The 20,370-nt window shown below is 39.5% G+C and overlaps 1 protein-coding gene across 1 annotated transcript; it reads left to right on the top strand.

Moving 5' to 3' along the window:
* Nucleotides 1–2,412: 2,412 nt before the first annotated feature.
* LOC139720162 (ATP-binding cassette sub-family F member 2-like) lies at nt 2,413–16,259 on the top strand. The gene is made up of 12 exons (XM_071631527.1): nt 2,413–2,532; nt 3,058–3,264; nt 4,083–4,271; nt 5,461–5,728; nt 6,150–6,252; nt 8,076–8,171; nt 8,582–8,701; nt 9,197–9,286; nt 10,701–10,874; nt 11,540–11,668; nt 13,761–13,964; nt 15,190–16,259. The coding sequence occupies exons 1-12, from the start codon at nt 2,436–2,438 to the stop codon at nt 15,316–15,318; spliced, it is 1,806 nt and encodes a 601-aa protein (XP_071487628.1). The 5' UTR covers nt 2,413–2,435; the 3' UTR covers nt 15,319–16,259.
* The last annotated feature ends 4,111 nt before the right edge of the window (nt 16,260–20,370 follow it).

Here is a 20,370-nt window from a genome sequence, read left to right on the forward strand (position 1 = left end):
ATCGAATAAACTTTTGATACCCCTTAGAACTGCATGCTCTTTGACATCTCATAGAGTGGTTTCTGAATATCTCACAAAAAGTTAAAAACTAAATCCTCACATTGACTTTTCATTACCATATCATTTTTAGAGTGTATAACCGGCCTGACACTGTGCCTGAAATCGCGCAAAATGCGCAAGGCGCAGCTGAGTATACCACAGGGGCCTATGTAGGCATGATATTGTGTGTCCGAGAGTGCTGAATCAAGGACAAGTTCACCTTCATAAACATAAGGATTGAGAAAATGCAACAATATTAGTAGAACACATCAGTGAAAGTTGGAGGAAAATTGGACAATCGATGCAAAAGTTATGAATTTTTAAAATTTTTGTGTTGGAACCGCTGGATGAGGAGACTACTACAGCTTGTGAGTCATATGCGTACAACAGTATAAAGAAAATGTAAAAGAAAATTCAACATATTTTCACTTTTTTCGCATAATAAAAGAGCACTTGACTTGCCTCTTTCTAAAGGCAGGGGGAATAATATTACCCGTAACATTTGTCGGTAACAAGTCAGGGGAATGTGTACTTTTTTCAAAAGATGGAATTTTGTGAAATTCTCTTTATATTTTCCTTATATTGTTGTACGCATGTGACATCTAAGTTATTCATACACTGCAGTAGTCTTCTCATCCAGAGGGTACTGCACAAAAACTTCAAAAATTCATAACTTTTGAACGGATTGTCTGATTTTCCTCAAACTTTCAATGATGTGTTCTACTAATATTGCTACATTCTCTTAATCCTTATCTTTATGAAGGTGAACTTGTCCTTGAATGTCCAATAACATCAGGAACTTACCCGTAGATATGGTGCATTATTTAGTTTTATAAGATTGGTCTGTGATTTTTTTTTTTTTAACAATACAATGAATATTGTCTTTCATGCATGGGGCCGCTGCGCCGCCTTAATTCGGTCGGTCATTCAGACGACCGTGCGAATAAAAGCAATGTGTGCATAGAGTCTTGGACCCATTTTTAGCAGCTGACAAGAGGGTGCGGACCACTGATCTCCCCTCTCGAGATCAGTGGTGCGGACCCCACGTACCCCACGAGTGATTAGTTAATGAAACGCCTGGATGAAGCCTAATCGCTAAAAAACGCCGGCTCGTGACGTCACCTCCGATCATTGCGACATGACATTGCCCATTCATTCACATCCGTCCATTTTCCTACGATTCCACGGAAATCCCGCGCCGGTACGTACACGTGTGTATTGCCTTCTCACAATCGGGTTTGTCCAACAAAGACTCTTCAGAAAGTGATTATTGTGGTACGTATGTTGAAATTTACTTACCTTGGTTGCCATTACATTACATTAGATAGCGTAGAATCATTATAAAGCCGCCTTATGACAAATTTTCAGTAAATGATAGGCGAAAAACGAAACCAAACATGACGGGGTTTTTTCATGTTTGACTAAGTATGACTTGCTACGCTACGTTCAATGACGTTAGCTGGATCGGAGTAGATGGTCTTCTGTTCACTACGTTTCTGGTTTACTCGGTCTTTCGTTGTCTTCCTCAGCGCTAAGGCGTAGCGTTAGTCCTACAAGATGTTTGGTTGAGTTCACACTGCCGTTTTAGTATGGCTTGGAGTTTTCTTACAATCTTAGTTGTGGACGTGTGGGCATGTGTGGTGACCGAAAGATTGGTCTGTATCTGGTCGTTGGGGAAATGTTCCTGCGGAGCCGGAGACTGCGTCTGGCTTCACGGATCCCCTGCTTATCTACGGAGGAGAGCGATAACGTCAAAAAAATAAAAGAAGACTCTGGACAGACAGATCTTTCTGTCTAAGTTGTGTGAAGCATTACCTTTAGAGCTTTATTATAGGCCCTTTTGATCAGGACAGTAAGCAAGCTGAGTAAACGTTAGTGAGGTTGACATAACTGCGATGGAGCGCCCCGGGAGTAAACATGCAGTGACAGGGGGAGTAAATGCAGGATGTGTAAATGGGGGTGGCGTCTATCATATCGCAGCTGGAGGATGATTTTGTTCCGAGCGTTCAAACTCTCGAGGGTCTTGACCTGTCTTTTTTTAGCAGCACATAGACATAGAGTTTGTGCTCTTACCGGTACCAGGTAGGGTTCCCAAATTGTAGACAGAGTGCCTGTATTTCATGGATGGTTAATGCTTTTACGATCATGCAACAGAGATAGGTTAAATTAGGTTTAAACTACAGCATTGGTGAGGAAAGCACCATCGTATCCCAGCCTCAGCCCCCCCCCCCCCCCCAAAAAAAAAAAAAAAATAATAATAATAATATAATAATAACAAAAGGAGAGAGAACAAATATAGTGACATAATGTAAATATGTTTCTTTGTCACATATTACAGCAGAACTTGGGCTGAATCCTGAACCTCATTCTTCTTTAGCCTGTCACCAAGCTGAACCATGCCAAAGAAGAGGGCTCCAAAGGGCAAGGCAGCGGCCGCCAAGAAAGCAGCCGCCACCAACGGTGTCGCCAATGGGGAGGTCGAGACAAATGGAGGTAGGCCTACGTGTGGAAGCGATGATGTATGCAGATTGACATGAAATCACTTTTAAAACCATGAATTCTCCTCATTCATTAAAGTGCTTTGAAGTGTTCAAAAATTAAACATTTGAAGATAAGCTGTGTGTATATGTTTCCTTCATTTGATTCATAACTTCCATGTGACATTGCATTAAAAAAAAAAAAATCACATGCAAATGTTGACAGGTCAAATTCCCAACAGACCTGTGTGAAAACATGTAGTACTAGGGCCTACATGTAAAATCTAGAATGTGCAATAATTTGATCAATTATTCTTTTGAAGCTGAGAGTATTTCATATGATTATCATATGATTATAGACTAATCAAAATGTGCTTAATACCAAAAACAAAATTTGACAACAATAAATTACCAGATTGCCAGATCTGTGCACTATAAACCAAAAAGCTCAATCACAAAACCTTGTTTCAAATCAAACAGATCTGTCTCAGAAATATTATGGAGTAATTTAAGCACTTGAGAGGAAATTCTTTTTGTGCAGTGAATGGAGTCACAAATGGCTTGGATGACTTGGCCTTAGCGGGAAACGCTCGTGCGTGCACCGGCGTGCTTGCCTCCCACCCCAGCAGCTGTGATCTCAAGATCATCAACTTCAGTCTGACATTCCACGGAGCGGAGCTCTTTGTCGACTCCGAGATCGAGCTGAACTCTGGGAGGAGATACGGCCTGCTCGGTCTCAATGGGTCAGGTAAGGACGCTGCTGGCAAAAGCCCAATTTGTATGATTGCCAGGTGTATGAGATTGTGCCACGTGCATCCAAAATGCAAGAGAGAAAGTGGTTGAGGAATGAAAGTAAGCTTCATTCTAAAAAGAAAAGAGAAAAATTAAGATACCCTTCCATCTATCTTGCATTCAAACAGATGCCATGTAGAATTTTTTTTAAATCTACATGTAGGAAAGGATTTTCCATCTTTTTTCCCGAAAGCATTCTGTGTAATGTAAATCTTAGTGTAAGCAGTTTTTGAGGTGATCTGGCGCCTGTTTCACTGACTTTGAACTTTATCAAGCCAAACAATGTACCCAGAGCTGACACAGATTCATGCCAAATCTAGTTGGCTTTGTAAAACAGTTCCTGACTTCTGAGGACTGATTGATTCCAAAATTTTCCCTAAAATCATGTAAATTGAACTCAAGAGTTGTGATTTTAGAGCAAGCCTCTGGTGTAGTAGATCCTTGACACAATTTCAGTAAGGTCCACATTTCAAACAGACATTTTATTTTTAAGGCATTTTATCTGAGGCACTTCTCTCTGCCTCAGTGTGTATAATGGCAACTCAATAGTAAACAGAACTTCTGGTGGCTGGATTCATCGTGTCTACTAGAATATAGAAATTTTTCTGAAATTCACCCTAGGGCAATAATATGCTCTAAAGTGATTTGAACATCACAATATGGCTAGAAGGTAGAAGTGTAGACGTTGGAAATTAGTAGGGAAGTGCATGGTACAAGACTGTATAACCGTTCTTTTTCCTGAGACTGAAATGTTGCTTTTGGGACCGTTTGCAGGCAAGTCCACCTTACTCCACGCCATCGGTCACCGGGAGGTGCCCATCCCGGAGCACATGGACATCTACCACCTGACGCGGGAGATGGCAGCCAGCGACAAGACGGCGATAGAGTGCGTGCTGGAGGTGGACGAGGAGAAGATGAAGTTGGAGAAGGAGGCGGAGGAGCTCTCCCACATGACAGGACCAGGTACTGCTCAATGTAGACTCCTAGCACAAAGGGGGAATGGAAGAGGAGAGCATCTATTGATTCATGTTTGATGGGGAGAGAGAGAGAAAGGTGGGGGGGGGGGTTGAGCAGATTAGATGAGGTTACAGCCTTCAGAAAGAGGATATGGACTATCACATTATGTTTCTCGTCAAGTTGTGTGTTTTTTGTTTTTTTACATCGTCTTTATTTTACATCAATTCCTCTGGCGCAAATGCATGTGATAAGCTCCATATAAGCTGCTTACAAATCAGTGGGCCCACATGTCTGTTGTCACTGGGGGGAAGTGATAGCACATGCATGTTTAAGACAAATGGATCCTTGCCCGTGTGATAAGTTGGGAAAAACTTTTTTTCCCTTTTTTTTTTTTTTGAGCTGCTGTCCCATCAAGAGAATTCAGCTTTTGTATACCAGTATTCCAAAGGCATTTGACCCAAGATAATTTATTAGGTGTATGACTTAATTTGTGATCTAATATAGCACCGGATTTATCCATCAGTAGCATGTCAGTGTAGTCTAATCCTGTGGGCGTGAACACACAAAAATACATTTTAACCTGTATCTGTATATGAAAACCTCCTTCAAGCATGCATGATGAAAACTGGTTGTTGATGTGCTGAATTGTGTTTGGCATTCTGTAAATACCAATGAGGACATTCTACAAAGCAGTCCCAACATGTATCTGACATGACTATGTGACATTTGTAAACCTTGCTGCATAGTTCGAAAGATATCATATGATGAAAGACACAACTGAGATTTTTTTAAAGAAAAGTGGCAAAATAAGATTGCCTTGTTACAATGTATTTTTATAGTTAATGACAAATTTGTCCAGATGTGGGTTTCTTAGTCATCAAAGAGATGATTAAATGATATGGAATGGGTTTTTAAGGGCACTTCAGGGACATTCCATACCCTTGTGGACATGACATCAGATCATTTAGAACTTTGGGCTGTCAGCCTCTCATGAGCACCTGTAATGTGATGTCAATCTTCATATGATTGTCAAATGAACGTAAAACTCTGCATTGGAATAAAGAGGACACTGCACTGTAGCGACCAGTTTGCATGTCATTTCGACAATAAAATCAAATTGAATCGAATTTTCTGATGGAATCCCAAACCACACATTGATTTTAACACATGTCTTTATGTTTCTGTCCCCTTGAAGAGGCTGAGGAAAGACTAATGGACATCTACGAGAGACTGGAGGAGATGGACGCCGATAAGGCGGAGGTGAACGCCGCTAGAATCCTCAATGGTCTGGGCTTTAACAAGGCCATGATGCAGACACAGACCAAGGACTTCTCCGGAGGCTGGCGAATGAGGATAGCATTAGCGAGGGCGCTGTTCGTCAAGCCCCACTTACTGTTACTCGACGAGCCAACAAACCATCTAGATTTAGAAGCATGTGTGTGGCTAGAAGAAGAACTCAAGGGGTAAGACACTGAAATTGCCTTGATCTTTGAACTTTTTTTCCCTTTCTTGGTTTATCACTTGTGTTTTAACCATGCAGCTCAATTTAGAGAAATTATTCGAAAACTATTCCTCTTCATTACCTGTGCAGTCACTGTAAGAAAAGAAAGCTTCATGTCCTGTAAATGCAGATTTTCCTTTCACAAGAACATTGCTTTGAAAAGTACCAAAAAGTTATGCTTTGGTTAGTGTTGAATGCTAGACATGTTTGTGAAATACTGCATGTTTAATTCTACTTTTGCAAAGAAATCTTGTTTTATGTTTGAAAAATGTTTTATAATTTGAAAATGGTTGCTCTAAACCTAAAACAACACGTGGATAGATCTTGAGTTCATATTTTCTTAACATGTTTTCTTTCTCTTTCCCTTATCTTTACCCCTTTAGATACAAGAGAATATTAGTGCTTATATCACATTCTCAGGACTTCTTGAATGGGGTCTGTACCAACATCTTGCATGTACACAAACAAAAAATCAACAGCTATGGTGTAAGTACCAGCATTATTTTCCTGTTTGTAATGTATTGAACCACATCAACCACCTTACGACCAGGAGCATAATGGTTTCATGAAAGGGTATTCATCCAAAGGAAGTTTTGATAGCTAGAAAAAGAAAATGTTAAAGAATACTTAAAGCAGATTTTGTTTGTAGATCCCGATGGGGTTCAATGAATTCAAGAGTGAGATCTGCAGTTACACAAAAATAAAAGAAAAAAAAAGCATTAAAAATGCAGAACAGAAGAAAACGGAATTGAAGACCATATCATCAGGTCTTAATGTATTGTAGTAATTACATGCTTCCCACTGGTTTCTCAATGACCATTTGTATTAGTGAAGGAGGGTTTCTTTCTTGTTCCTCTTTTTTCTTTTTTTTTTTTTGGGGGGGGGGGGGTGTTTGTTCAACTTTTGTTTAGCTTACTATTGTGGATTTAAACATATGTTTAGGTGTCATTGTTGGCATGTTTGGTTGGTTGGTTGTTTGGATAATATTGATATTCACTTGATTTGATGTTGATGTTTCATACACATGATAGCAATATATGATGGCATTACTGCAGAGACTTATCACATTTCAATGTCTTGGATCCATGCATTGAAGCCATGAAAGATTTCAGTTTTGGAGACCGAAAAGCACAGGCTCCTGGAATTTAAAGTCCAGCATTTTGTCTTGAAAATGCATATATATGTTAACCGCCACAACAAAAGGATCCTAAAGTCGCTGACGGCTGAGCCGGGTAAAGTGAGTTTGAAGTCAGATCATCAAAATCGGTCAAAACAAAAGGATTTCTGTTTTTGCCATAATTTTGTAGTCTAATGTATCGGCTATCATCTGGTGAAATTTTGAAGCTAAATGATCAAAGGAAAGGCAAGAAATCAACGTTTTTCTGATCCATGATTTTCTGACTTCAACGGCACAGAAGCGTGTCCGAAGATTTGGATTTAGCGCCGCAAATAGACTTCGCCCCTGGCAACGAGGGAGTGATCTTATTGGTCAGTATGTTGCACCTTGGCTACTGATTGGTCGTGCGTAGACCGCTGGCGCTAAGCTTGAATGAACATCGCAGCGGTTGCTATGAGCAGACCTTCTATTGTCAAGAGGTGAACACTGTCTTACCTCCCCTTGATCATGATTGCGTCGGAAAGAAAGCTTTGGAGGCGGTTTTCTCGAAACGCTGACTTTCTAGACCACTCGACATGGTCTTATAAAATCACCAATATCTCCGCAACTGAGAACTTTTATGAGTTGTGTTATGTACAAAATTAAAGAGAAGGAGAAGGAGAATGATATCATGCCATTTTCAGAAAATTGTCCTTCCCCGACTTTTGGATCCTTTTGTTGTAGCGGGTCACATATGTTTCTTCTGAACTTTTGATAAGCATGGATGAATCATGTCGTCTTTGTGACTCATCAAACTCTTCAGCTAAAGGGATCTTTTATGGCAGGGTTGGAAAGGACAGTGATTTATTACTGCAAATTTCACAAAGATATGTATTAATTCACATGTTACTAGAGTACTACTATCATGAATCGATACAGTGTAACAATGTTATAAAGAGGTCGGATATGTAAACCTTTTTATAACAAGATGATGTTGCAGGTCTCAACTTTCTTTGTTTATGCACCCTGATGAAATGACTGATTCAGCAAGGTAATTGTCACAGGTTTTGGGTCCTTGTTAATGTTATGACGTGGTTCCCTGTGTATATTTAATTGATATGTTATTATGAGCCTTTGACCATCCTGTAGAGTTTGTGGAGTATGGGAAGGATAAGATGTCTTATGAATGCATGTCCCTCTTCTGGTTCCTCAGGGTAACTTTGACAGCTACGTGAAGACGCGGTTTGAGCTGGAAGAGAATCAGATGAAACGTTACCAGTGGGAGCAGGACCAAATCGCTCACATGAAGGTTAGTATCACTGCACTTGAGCCATGCCAGGGGCCATATCACACAGCATTTTGTGACAGTTGCAGCTTGCGATAACTGTGCAGTTGCTGCAGAAGGAGCTAGGCGACGGCCAGTTGATGTTTTGCATTTGAGTTGTTGCATTGAGTTCATAGCAATTTTTTTAACTTTCCTCATTGAAAACTTCTCCATGAGATTGGTATTGAATGGATGTACAAGGTTTTCATGTTGCAAAGATGTGATACTAGTAGTCAGGAATTTTCGTGTCTATTGGTTTTGATTAATTGTTTAATAGTGGCCTGTATCAACATCCTATGTCAAAACCATGTTCACGTTTCTCAGGAGTAAGAATCTAATCTCTGGACATAAAGAAGGGCTAATGTACTTTGTGTCTAATTTCTTTGTTATGACAGAATTATATAGCAAGGTTTGGTCACGGCAGTGCCAAGCTAGCCCGACAAGCCCAGAGCAAAGAGAAAACTCTCAGCAAGATGGTAGCTGGAGGACTCACAGAGAAAGTTGTATCGGATAAGGTAAGTCGATCAAGCAGAAACAGTGGGATGTTCATATACTATGTTGTGGATCTCGAATGGTATAATTGTGTATACACACCTATGTTAACATATGCATAGTTACATACATACATATATGATTGAAGACAGGAAGATAGTAGTAGTCAATGAAACTTTTAGTTGAATTTGACCATCTTTAGGAAACAAAATAATATCATGCCATCTGACACATTAGTGACATGATTGTGATTTTTAATTTTTAATTTTTAATTTATTTATTTTGTTTTTTAGTACTGAACAATTGTTCTGAGAAACATCAGAGATTGCAAATATTTCATTCTAGATATCTCTATCATTACATTTCCATCGTACTAACCAGAGAATTGTGACATGTTACAGCCTAATGAAGGAATGAATGAATGCCTTCTTTGTTTGTTTTTATTCAGAGGGTGCCTTCACCGAAAAATTATGAATTCCATTGGTCGTTTTTTATGTGTGTGTTTTGTTTGTTTGCAGACGATATCCTTCTACTTCCCGGACTGTGGCAAAGTCCCTCCCCCTGTCATGATGGTACAGCACGTATCCTTCAGATATGCCGATGGCAAGGTATGAATTAAAAACAACCAACAATGATGGACTTGAGACAGTCTAGGTAGAGGAGAAAGATGAAATAAAATATGTGTCAAGTTCTTCATATATAGAGAAACGTGTTAGAGGGGTGTATACATGCTGATGTTTGATCTATTCATCCTTTATGTTCCTATGCACCTAGACCGATAACTTGCTTTTTTGTCAGCATTAAATCCATCCAGTCTTGACCTAGTTGTAAAGTTAGCAACCCCATGTGGGTTTAGCAACATGCCTCAGTCCAACATGCCAGCCACGATGCATAACAGGGATTAGGGAATTAGGTAATCTCTCTTCCTTGACAGTTACTTTCCAGATATCTGTGCCGATTGGCAAACTAAGCACAATATTTGTTAGTAGGTTTAGATTTAGAAAGTTAGCGCAAAGATTTTTGATGCAGCAAAATGCAAGTCAAAAGTATGTGTAGACTGTTACGATTTTCAGATCGTGAAAATGTGAATTTGAGTTGGTGTGACCAAGAGGTTGATACTTTTTGAATTGTTTATGTAAAAGTTCTCACTATAACTTACTCTTCGCAGTACAATGATATGATTTACAAACTGTGCCGTGAATCATTTTCTGCTATTTTATGTATGCATTACCATTACACATGCCATGTGTGCATTTTACACAGAATGATTTAAAAAAAAGTGTCATGAAATTTGGCACACTTTCGAGATGGCCTTCCAAAAGTGTTAGTGAACATAAAGGTATCTCTTCCAAGTAAGGACATAGGTACACATATCTTCTGTATCGTGAATGATTTTGAGATATTGTCAGGAAAGACTCTAGGATGAAAATATGAAGTGATAACTTAAACTAGTGCCAGTTGGTATGTTCTGTTCTGCGTGCCGAGAGTTGAAACATTGCCATCAGATGATTATACAAAATACCTATTGCTTTACCAGATTCCGAATGAGTCCATTGTGTGTGGATACGGTATTCTTATGATGATGGCTTGTCTTACTCTTGACACATGATTGTAATATCTGACACATATGACCCTAATATGCGACACAATTGGGATTATTATTGACGATTGTATCTTATGCTATTTTCTAGATGCTGAATTTAGGCACGCCCAGCAATTGTGAAGAGCATTTAATCAATAACCTAAGATGACATAAATCTTTGGTTTTCTTTTTCTTTTTCATAAATTCTACAGAGTGTATTAGTTGTAATAAATGACAAAAAGAATAACGCATTTAATACTGCATGAAACATAAATATTAATATTCTTTGCCTGTTAATATAACAGTGTTTAACTGAGCCAACCAGATATTCAGGAGTTTAACTTATTTCTCTTGTGCCCATTTTGCAACATGCAACTACCAAACAAATAAAAAGTGTTCAATTTCCCTATCTTGCCCTCTCACTTTTGTACTCCGTGCAGCCACTCATTTACAAGGACCTAGAGTTTGGTCTAGACTTGGACAGCAGGGTAGCCCTGGTGGGTCCTAATGGGGCTGGCAAGTCCACACTCCTCAAGCTTTTGGTCGGGGAACTGGTCCCGACCGACGGTCTCATCAGGAAGAACTCTCACCTCAGGATAGGGAGGTACCATCAGGTAAGGTCAAAGGTCAAAAACTTGTCAATATTTGTCAGAGGTGTTTCTAATAATGACTTCTAAAATAATTTGGATAGTTGTTGGGGTGCCATCACTAAATTGTGAAAGTTCAGAATGGGTGCATGAAGATTTTTCTGGTGATGATATTTCTGAAAATATATTTTGTTTTTCTTTCAGACTTGCTGATAGAATCACAGAAAATTAATGTGGACAATATTAATTTATTTATATGGATGGTAGACTGAAGGTATTGATGAAACTGCCAACTAAATTGATAATGGTATTGCTCGAAGGATGATAATTATGATGGTTCAAGATGAGCGTAATGATACAAATGTACTACTGGCAGTAATGATGGAAGTGATGGTGATGGTGATAATTTTCATAATGATGATGATACAGATGATGTTTATCATGATGATGACGATGTTGACTATGTTGACGTTGACTGATGATTTTTATAATGATGATGATGATGATTTTTATGACAATGAGTGTGAAGAAGGGGATAATGATGAAGATGAAGATTGCAATAATGGTGCTGATAAAGATGATGAAGATTTGATGATACAGATGATAAAGATTTTGATGATGAAGCTGATGTAATGCTGCTGATGATAGTGATGGTGACAATGACTCACCTGCATCCCCTATGTCCTCCATAGCACCTCCAAGATCTGCTTGACCTCAACATGAGTGCCTTGGACTGGATGCTGAAGGAGTTCACTGAGGTGAAGGAGCGAGAGGAGATGCGGAGAATCATCGGCCGGTATGGGCTGACCGGAAAGCAGCAGGTCAGATTTACTCTCAATTTTCATCCACACAAAAATCATTCTTTCCCCAACCAGTCCAAAAAATGCTTTGCTTGCTCTTCCTTTACCTGCACTTTATTGTCCCCGCCGAACGAGTTCGAGCAGGGGACTATGAAACGGGCTCCGTACGTGTGTGTGTCCGTGTGTCCGTCCGTCCGTGTGTCCGTCCGTCCGTGTGTCCGTCCGTCCGTGTGTCCGTGTGTCCGTGTGTGCGTCCGTGTGTGATCAAAATCTTCAATTTGCTACTTCTCTGTCATTTATGAGCCAATTTTGATTCTGTTTGCTTTATATGATAGCACTACATGGGAGCTTTGAAACTTCTACACAGAATTTCAGTCGTGACATTTGACCTTGACCTTTGACCTATATTGTACATTTTGCTACAAAATGCTACTCTTTCGCCATTTCTAACCCGATTTCGATTCTGTTTGCTTTATGTGATGGCACTAGGTGAGGGCTTCAAAACTTCTACACAGAATTTTGACCTTTGACTTCTTTGACCTTTGACCTTGATTTTTTGACCTATATTGTACATTTTGCTACAAAATGCTACTCCTTCGCCATTTCTAACCCGATTTCGATTCCGTTTGCTTTATGTGATGGCACTAGGTGAGGGCTTCAAAACTTCTACACAGAATTTTGACCTTTGACTTCTTTGACCTTTGACCTTGATTTTTGACCTATATTGTACATTTTGCTACGAAATGCTACTCCTTCGCCATTTCTAACCCGATTTCGATTCCGTTTGCTTTATATGATGGCACTAGTTGAGGGCTTCAAAACTTCTACACAGAATTTTGACCTTTGACTTCTTTGACCTTTGACCTTGATTTTTGACCTATATTGTGCATTTTGCTACAGAATGCTACTCCTTCGCCATTTCTAACCCGATTTCGATTCCGTTTGCTTTATGTGATGGCACTAGGTGAGGGCTTCAAAACTTCTACACAGAATTTTGACCTTTGTCTTCTTTGACCTTTGACCTTGATTTTTGACCTATATTGTACATTGGCTACAAAATGCTACTCCTTCACCATTTCTAACCCAATTTCGATTCCATTTGCTTTATGTGATGGCACTAGGTGAGGGCTTCAAAACTTCTACACAGAATTTTGACCTTTGACCTTGATTTTTTACCTATATTGCACATTTTGTTACAAAATGCTACTTCCGGCGGGGACATATGTTACGCACCGCGTAATTTCTACTTTTCCTTGTTTTACCTAGAAGTTAATTTATGGCTAATGTTAATGTCATCAAGTTGTATAGCTACTCTCATGTAAAAAATTTCTGCTTTGCCTACTCATAGACCAAGATATCAGGTTAACTTCTGGCTCTGAAGTACACTTTAATGTTTCAATTTCCTCCTTATAATTTTTTTTTTTTCTGTTATCTGAAAGCCTTGAATATGTTAGTTTCCAAAATGTTGCCAATTTGGTGCATAATTCTCTCCAGCTGTGCACTGCACATTATTTGCATGGCACAAAACAGGTTGACGTAGAAGTGCTTTGTCATAAGAGTATGGATATATATACTGTATGTAGCTGCCATAAGGTATCACAATGTGAGTTGTCAGTTTTGCAGAACAGAGTGACTGTGTTTTCTGTGTTGATAACAGTCTTCTAAGGTACATTGTATTTGTATCTCATTGAAATGCATGGAGAATGATGACAAAAAAGGCCGAATTACAGTGACCCTTGACCTTTGGTCTGGGTAACGGTGACAACAACACGGTGAAGCGATAACACTTGATCTGACTCCAGCGTTTCTTTCTGACAACAAATTGTAGTTAGGGTAAACTGGAAACAATGTCTGATGGTTGGTTTCTGTGTTTACAGCTGGGTTTTTTGTTTACCTGCATAAAGCCTTCAAATCAATTTGTGTTTCCATAATGAAGACAACACTGAATTAAAAAAAAAGGATAGACCAGCAATCCTGTGTAGTGTGATTTCCAGTGAATTGCAGGTCAATAAGAGAAGCATCGCGTATTCTATTAATTTCATGCTCAAACTGTTGCTCAAACTGTCACATAGTTTCGCTCTTCCTGTATTTCCCACCCATCTGTGGAGAACAGATCTGTCCTATACGAAACTTATCTGACGGCCAGCGATGCCGCGTCATCTTTGCCTGGCTGGCGTGGCAGGCACCCCACATGCTGCTGCTTGACGAACCCACCAACCATCTCGACATCGAGACCATCGACGCCCTCGCCGAAGCCATCAACGGATTCGAGGGCGGTCTGGTGCTGGTCAGTCACGACTTCCGACTGATCAACCAGGTGAGAGCTGAGTGTGATCAGATGCTGACAGCTCACCTTGTTTTGGTTTGGTTTTGTTTTATTGCAACTGATTGACAAATTGCCCTTCATCTGAGTAAATAAACACCACTTATTCAGTACTTTTAGTAAAGGGCATCAAAAAAATCATGGGCATACATAATCTGATGCAATTCAAATGCACAAACTCCTCCATAAATTAGATTAGTTTTTGTTATGTAGATATTATTTTGAGAAGCCACAACGCCAGCTGGGCCTCATTTGATGCGAATATTGCATTGATGAGAAATCTTTGTGTCACACAACCTATTCATGGACAGTTTCTAAAATGTTCAACCGATGTAGATTTTTAATTATACCAAATTTGACATTCTTTGCCTCGAACATGATACTATCTCTCAATGTGGTAGTGCTGTCTTGACTGTTAAATATTCCCATCATGAAAGCATTCCCTAGTCTGATCAAGATTGGTGTTACCTGCTCTGAAGTGAGGTATTTCAATTCCGTTGAGTATATTTGGCAGCTTTACACATTAGTCTTTGTCCAAAACAAAGAATATCCGCTGCTGTTACATTAGTGTGAAAGTACTTAATTGAGGAAATCAACGCTTGTAACTAGCCATTGAGTACAACTTAACTGCTGCCCCATTGTGCCACATGACACAAGCACCAAAAAGATGTGCATAAGATAAAACCCTGAAGTCATGACACTTGAGATAACTGTACTCCCTCTGCAAAGTCACTAAGTAATTTCAACTGCCCATTCCAAACACTATTGTGTTTGATTATAGAATGTACACTCAATGTACAATCAGTGTGCTCGTCGAAAGAGCCAACAGTTATAATTTGGTATGTGAAGTGTCAGATCCCTTCCATTTGTTACATACTCAAAAACCTGCATCGCTTCGGTAATCCCTCGCATTTATCCCTAAGTTGAAGTATCCTTTGGGTTTGTGCCAGGTTTAAGTGTGTGCGTGTGTGTCATGCACAAACACACTGCAATAGCTTCTGACCATCCGAGCATTGAGAATTTAGGGTTTCTGGGACGAACACTGAACTAGGGCTTTCTATAGCTCAGTCGGTAGAGGACTGTGCTTGCAATCCGGAGGTCTCGGGTTCGAAACCCGATGGAATCCCATTTTCTTTGCTAATTTATCCCCTTTTTAATCTCTTACATTGATATGAAAACAAGGGCTAAGTAAACAACAAAATTACATTTCATGCTGCAGGTTGCGGAGGAGATCTGGGTGTGTGAGAAGCAGACTGTCACCAAGTGGAAGGGGGACATCATCTCATACAAGAGCGCCCTCAAGGACAGAATCATGAAGGAAAATGCCAAGATGGTTGCCGGAAAATAAGAAGCTTTTCTGGTACATGATATGGATAGCTGGCGTTTTTAACCTGTTCCCCAAACTACTCCAGATATCTGGATGGATAGTTAATACCTCCTGTGCCATCAATCTACTAACATGACTGTCGCAAGCTCTGAAAAATGGATGTGTATGCACAAAATTTGCCCAAGTAATTTTGCTTAGGCTGTGTTTTTCAGAGTTTTTTTTTTTTCATTCTTTTGGGATGTTGATGTCAAACCCATGTAACGTTATGTATGCCATGAGATAAGGGAGTAGTAATTTTTGTCTAGCATTCATTCATGGCAGAACCTGATACTGGCAGTGAGTACTGTTTGTTGCCTGTCATACTGGGGGCCTCATCTCTACCGAGACTCGAAAGTTGAAGAATCATTATTGAAGGGATGGTACAGTTTTGGTTTTACTTTGTTAGGATGTCTCAGCCAATTCAAAACCAACTTTCATCAAATAAACTTAGAATTCCTCTTAGAATTGTATGCTTTATAATATTTCATACAGTGGTTTCTAAGTATCTCACAAAAAGTTAAAAGCTGAGTTCTCCCCTCAACCAATACTATTAACATCCCTTTTGCATGACCCTGAGTCATTAATAGGGTTCACAGATTAAGATGGGAATGCAACGAGTGACTCATATGACATACATACTTTTGAAAATTTGAAGCAATCTTGGCCGCTCTCTTTTAGTGGATGCATTTTTTTTGTTGTTGATGGAGCAACGCTTCAAATGTCTGAATGCATGGAAGTGCAAATGCTGGTTTACATGACAAGCCATATATTATGTTTTTCATGGGTTGAAGTAGTGGGTAGTTGTTTGACGCACAAATAAGATATTTATGAATTGTCAGCTATAGCCTGTCCAAAAAGAGTCCTCTAATTTCCATGCCAAGTTGGGATTTATTTGGGTACTGTGATAGGATAAGTGTTGCAACTCTGAAACAGAAGCAGGTGCAAGATTTATATGCATTCATACTCAATGCCAAGTAATAAGTGATGTCTTTAAACCCAAACTACGGACATTCAGACAGCAGGACTATCAGTCCATTCCATGTGCTTGCCTGGGGCAGTCCTTGTTCTGTGTCAGGCAAGTGAAATGTTTGCTTGATAGCTAGGCAACCATTTATCATTCATTCAGTTTCAGTGTGCTCAAACACACACAAGAAAACAGAAAACACTCCAAAAAAAGAACACTCATTTGATATATGCATTACCTTTTATGTGTGCATATCATTTCTTCTCTTTTTTTCTTTGAAAGTGAATGTTCATCAAACGTTCTCATGTGATCAGATGTTTGATGAAAGATTATTCTGTTGCACAGTAGACATCATTTTGATGTTTTGGGGGACTGTAAGCTTGTGAAGATGTAAAACGATATGACAGTATGATTTCAGAAGCAGGTGGATGGTCACGACTGACTCTTCTGGTTTGTAATCGACCTTAGGTCATACTTGCAACTGAACGTGCAGTTGTATGCACTGCTGTCTGCAAAATAATGTGTTAACTGATCACATCTGGGGGTGATTTCCCTGTTGGATCGCTGTATTAGGGGACTGTTATTCACAGCCTGTGATCATGTCTGTGATATCGCAACAGTCATCTTACTGGTAATACTTGTCAGGGTCTACATAAAAGTTGGGTGCATATCTTCGTCAGCCAAGGCTTGTCAATGAGTGCCTTGGCATCCCTTATGTGAAGTCTCAAGCATAAACATGGTTGATTTTTTTTTTTCTCTCTCTCTCTCTCTCTCTCTCTCTCTCTCTCTCTCTCTCTCTCTCTCTCTCTTTTTTTTTGGGGGGGGGGGGGGTTGTTCTTTCTTTGACTGTGGCACTTTTTCTTCCTGTATAGTAAGGCTCTGTGTGAGAACTTTGATGGCCGTAAATTGTTTGAGAACTGTATGAGTTTTGGAACATCATGTTTATTTCAGTGTGCAGGAAGGGAAAGTCTGAAGTTTACGGTTGTCATGGTCATTATTGAGCAGGAGCGTGTGAACTATTATATCCATCAGCAAGGACGGGTATTGAATTTGTATGGAGTGTTGCTGCCCTCACAGAATTTGTGAGCAGATATTATTTTGTGTCACCCCCAGATGGAAGCATCCCAGATTCGTGATGAATTTGCATTATGTATTTGCTAGAAAGTTAGTTTTGCATGCTTCCTTTATTCATGCTGTTGATTGAATAGTTATTTCTTATTCTCTTATCTTTTACTCCCTTGTCTATCGAGACAAGAAGAATTTCTGGGTATTTTATATACGGAAAAGACGACTCCTGCTTTTTCGTTTTCCAAAGCAAGTGTGTGCAAGCATATTTTCAGGCATTATGCAAATGTATAGTAGTGGATACATTATGTAAATTGCACTGAGTGTATTTATCATATCTATTTAAGAAGCTGATAGATTGTGTAGTCATAACGATAACTTATATTTCTCTGTTATTTCTCATGTGTTGTATAGGTATTATTCTATGTTAATAGGGAGATGGTATATGCATTGGATGAGTTGAAGAAAAAAAAATTAAAATGGCTTCTTGTGAGAATAAATAGAAGAAAAACATTATCTGTTTGGCTGTGAAACATGAAATTAAGCTTTGATTTACCTGTCCTGTAATGCCGAGACTTAAGTATCATCCACTATACCATTTGCTTGCCATAGACCACATTCTGGTGGTTGCGGAATACTGCTGAATAAATGGAGACCAGAGTTGTGCAAAGACAATTCATAACCGGAGACTTTGTAGACTCGATCCCAGTATCACTTAATACTGCTGCTTTATTTTATTTTGTAATCTTTTGTCATATACTACAAATTATCAAGCAACCGCACAATCAGTTGAGAATATTATTTTTATATAGGTCATGGAGAAGTATTTCTTGAAGGGCTTGTTTTGTCTGCCTGGACCTTGAAAATATAGGGGGATTCTGACTTGTGGATTTGGAGTTTATGATGTAATTATATGTGTAATTTATTTTAATTTTACTGAGGAATCAAAACTTGACAGCAACCTGAAATCATTATCAAAGATAGTTTATGTGCATCACGTCTGTTAAGCCATGAAGAGAAATCTGATAAAGGGGCAATGGTTTCACCGCTAGGATGAAACAGACTTGACGCTGCGTCAAGAGTATACTGGCAATATATCAACATGTATGGAGGCCGAGGGGTATCAATTACCATCATAGGACTTGAACCATTGACAGTCAGAGCAAGGGCAAATTCTTTTTTCATTTCTTCTTGCATACCAACATTTTTTTTTTTTTTTTGGGGGGGGGGGGGAAGTGGGGACAAGTCCTGGCTATAAAGAAATTAGTATGTAACTTGTTTTTTGTGGATTTTTTCTAATTTTTTAAACAGATGTATCGATATATAATTCATGTGAACTCATTGGCCTAAATAGATGTCAACGTTAAGCCAAACAGCACAAACCCTAAACCTTTACTGTATGTATCATGAAATTATAGCTAATTACAAACTGAAAAAAGAAACCTTATTACTGAATCATTAAAGTTTACGAGAATGTAGGCTACGTGATAGCTGTGAAGTGTCATTTTCTATCCCTTGTCCGTGTGTGTGTGTGTGTGCGTATGTGTGTGTGTGTACCACTTCTGTGTAAAGAGATACTAGTCTGAAACTACAGTAAACCTCGCATGAGTCGAAGCTCTCGGGACTGAAAAAAATGCGTCGACGTAGGTGAACTTCGACTCTCGTGAGAGTTGATTTTTTTTTCGACTCACAGTTTACATATGTACACTGTACATGTATTATAGTACATTTGCATGCATATGCATGTGTGTGTGTGTGTGTGTGCATGCGTGTGTGTGCTTGCATTCAAATCTGTCTGTTCTTGAAGATAATGTTCTTATTTGTTCTAAATTGAACATGGAACTTGTATCAATACCAGAGACTCCAACCCAAAGCACCTTCTCATCCGGAGATTCTCCCGCCCGAAACCCCTAGCAAACGGGAGACTCCTAGTTAATGTGTGCGAAGCGCGAAGTTCCTATGGTTCTCAATGTTCTCTGGTGCTATCTAAGGCTTATTTTTTCAACATACGATAGCAATAAGTAAGAAATCCTCTCCACCGGGAGACAAAGAGCCAGGGCGGGAGAAATCAAATCTCCAGCGGGAGAACGGGAGATTTTGCAAAACTGGGTTTTCGGCGGGAGATCTCCCGTCGAAAACGGGAGAGTTGGAGTCTCTGCAATACTAGTAGTTAAACGTAGTTCTGAGAATGTCTGCGCTAATGTGGCAAAGTGCATGTGCTATGTCTATGGTGCAACATAGGTAGCCATTGCTGGCAGACATTCTCTCAGCTGCGTGCTTTCATCTCTGTCAACCCCGAGACAAAACACTCCCAGGCCCATCCCACCTCCATTGAACAAAACTATACAGCCAGCCGGGCACGCACAAACAAGCTCCGCCCACTTGGCCTGTTACTAAAATATTAAAGCAGCGATTGGCTTGACCAAGGAGTTCTGGCTTGACATGGATAAAGTATGGATGTGCTGTGTGTATGGATAAAAGTATGGATCGATGTGCTGTGTGTATACATGTATACATTTGTATGTATTCGACATGCGTGCGGAGCGGTACAGTGTAAGATATTGAGTGTGCATGCTTACCTGCAGCAGGTCAGGGACGTGGTTCTGCAACATGCCAATTTTTTTGTTCTCCTCTAAAATGAGAATGCCAGACAAATCTTCGGCTCAAGTGATGTAAACTACGTGTATTTTGTACAAAAGGGACCGAATGTTTTACTTCGACACCCACAGCCGAAATTTGACTCTCGTACTTTGGCTTATCCACATATTTCTTAGAGAAAATACATAGGGAAAAATCAGGACTTTTTATTTTGCTTCGAGTTAAGTGATTTTCGACTCACTCGACGTCGACTTGTCCGAGGTTTACTGTATATGGTCAACATCACATGAATGCAAAACTTGACCAGGTTGATGCCATACCATAAACTTCATATCTTTTTGACAATACATGCACTCAAAATCAAGCACAGTCACAGGTGTGTTTTTGTTTCTTGGATTTGTATTTAC

Source organism: Diadema antillarum, unplaced genomic scaffold (assembly GCF_040938485.1).
Source record: "Diadema antillarum isolate AM-2024a unplaced genomic scaffold, OU_Dant_1.0 scf00000123, whole genome shotgun sequence".
Lineage (NCBI taxonomy): Eukaryota > Metazoa > Echinodermata > Echinoidea > Diadematoida > Diadematidae > Diadema > Diadema antillarum.

Excerpts from the sequence above, each read along its gene's own strand:
- LOC139720162 (XM_071631527.1), top strand. The coding sequence starts at position 2,436 with ATGCCAAAGAAGAGGGCTCCAAAGGGCAAGGCAGCGGCCGCCAAGAAA. Across the intron at positions 4,272-5,460 it reads CTCCCACATGACAGGACCAG|AGGCTGAGGAAAGACTAATG; the intron begins GTACTGCTCAAT and ends GTCCCCTTGAAG. Across the intron at positions 11,669-13,760 it reads GGCTGACCGGAAAGCAGCAG|ATCTGTCCTATACGAAACTT; the intron begins GTCAGATTTACT and ends TGTGGAGAACAG.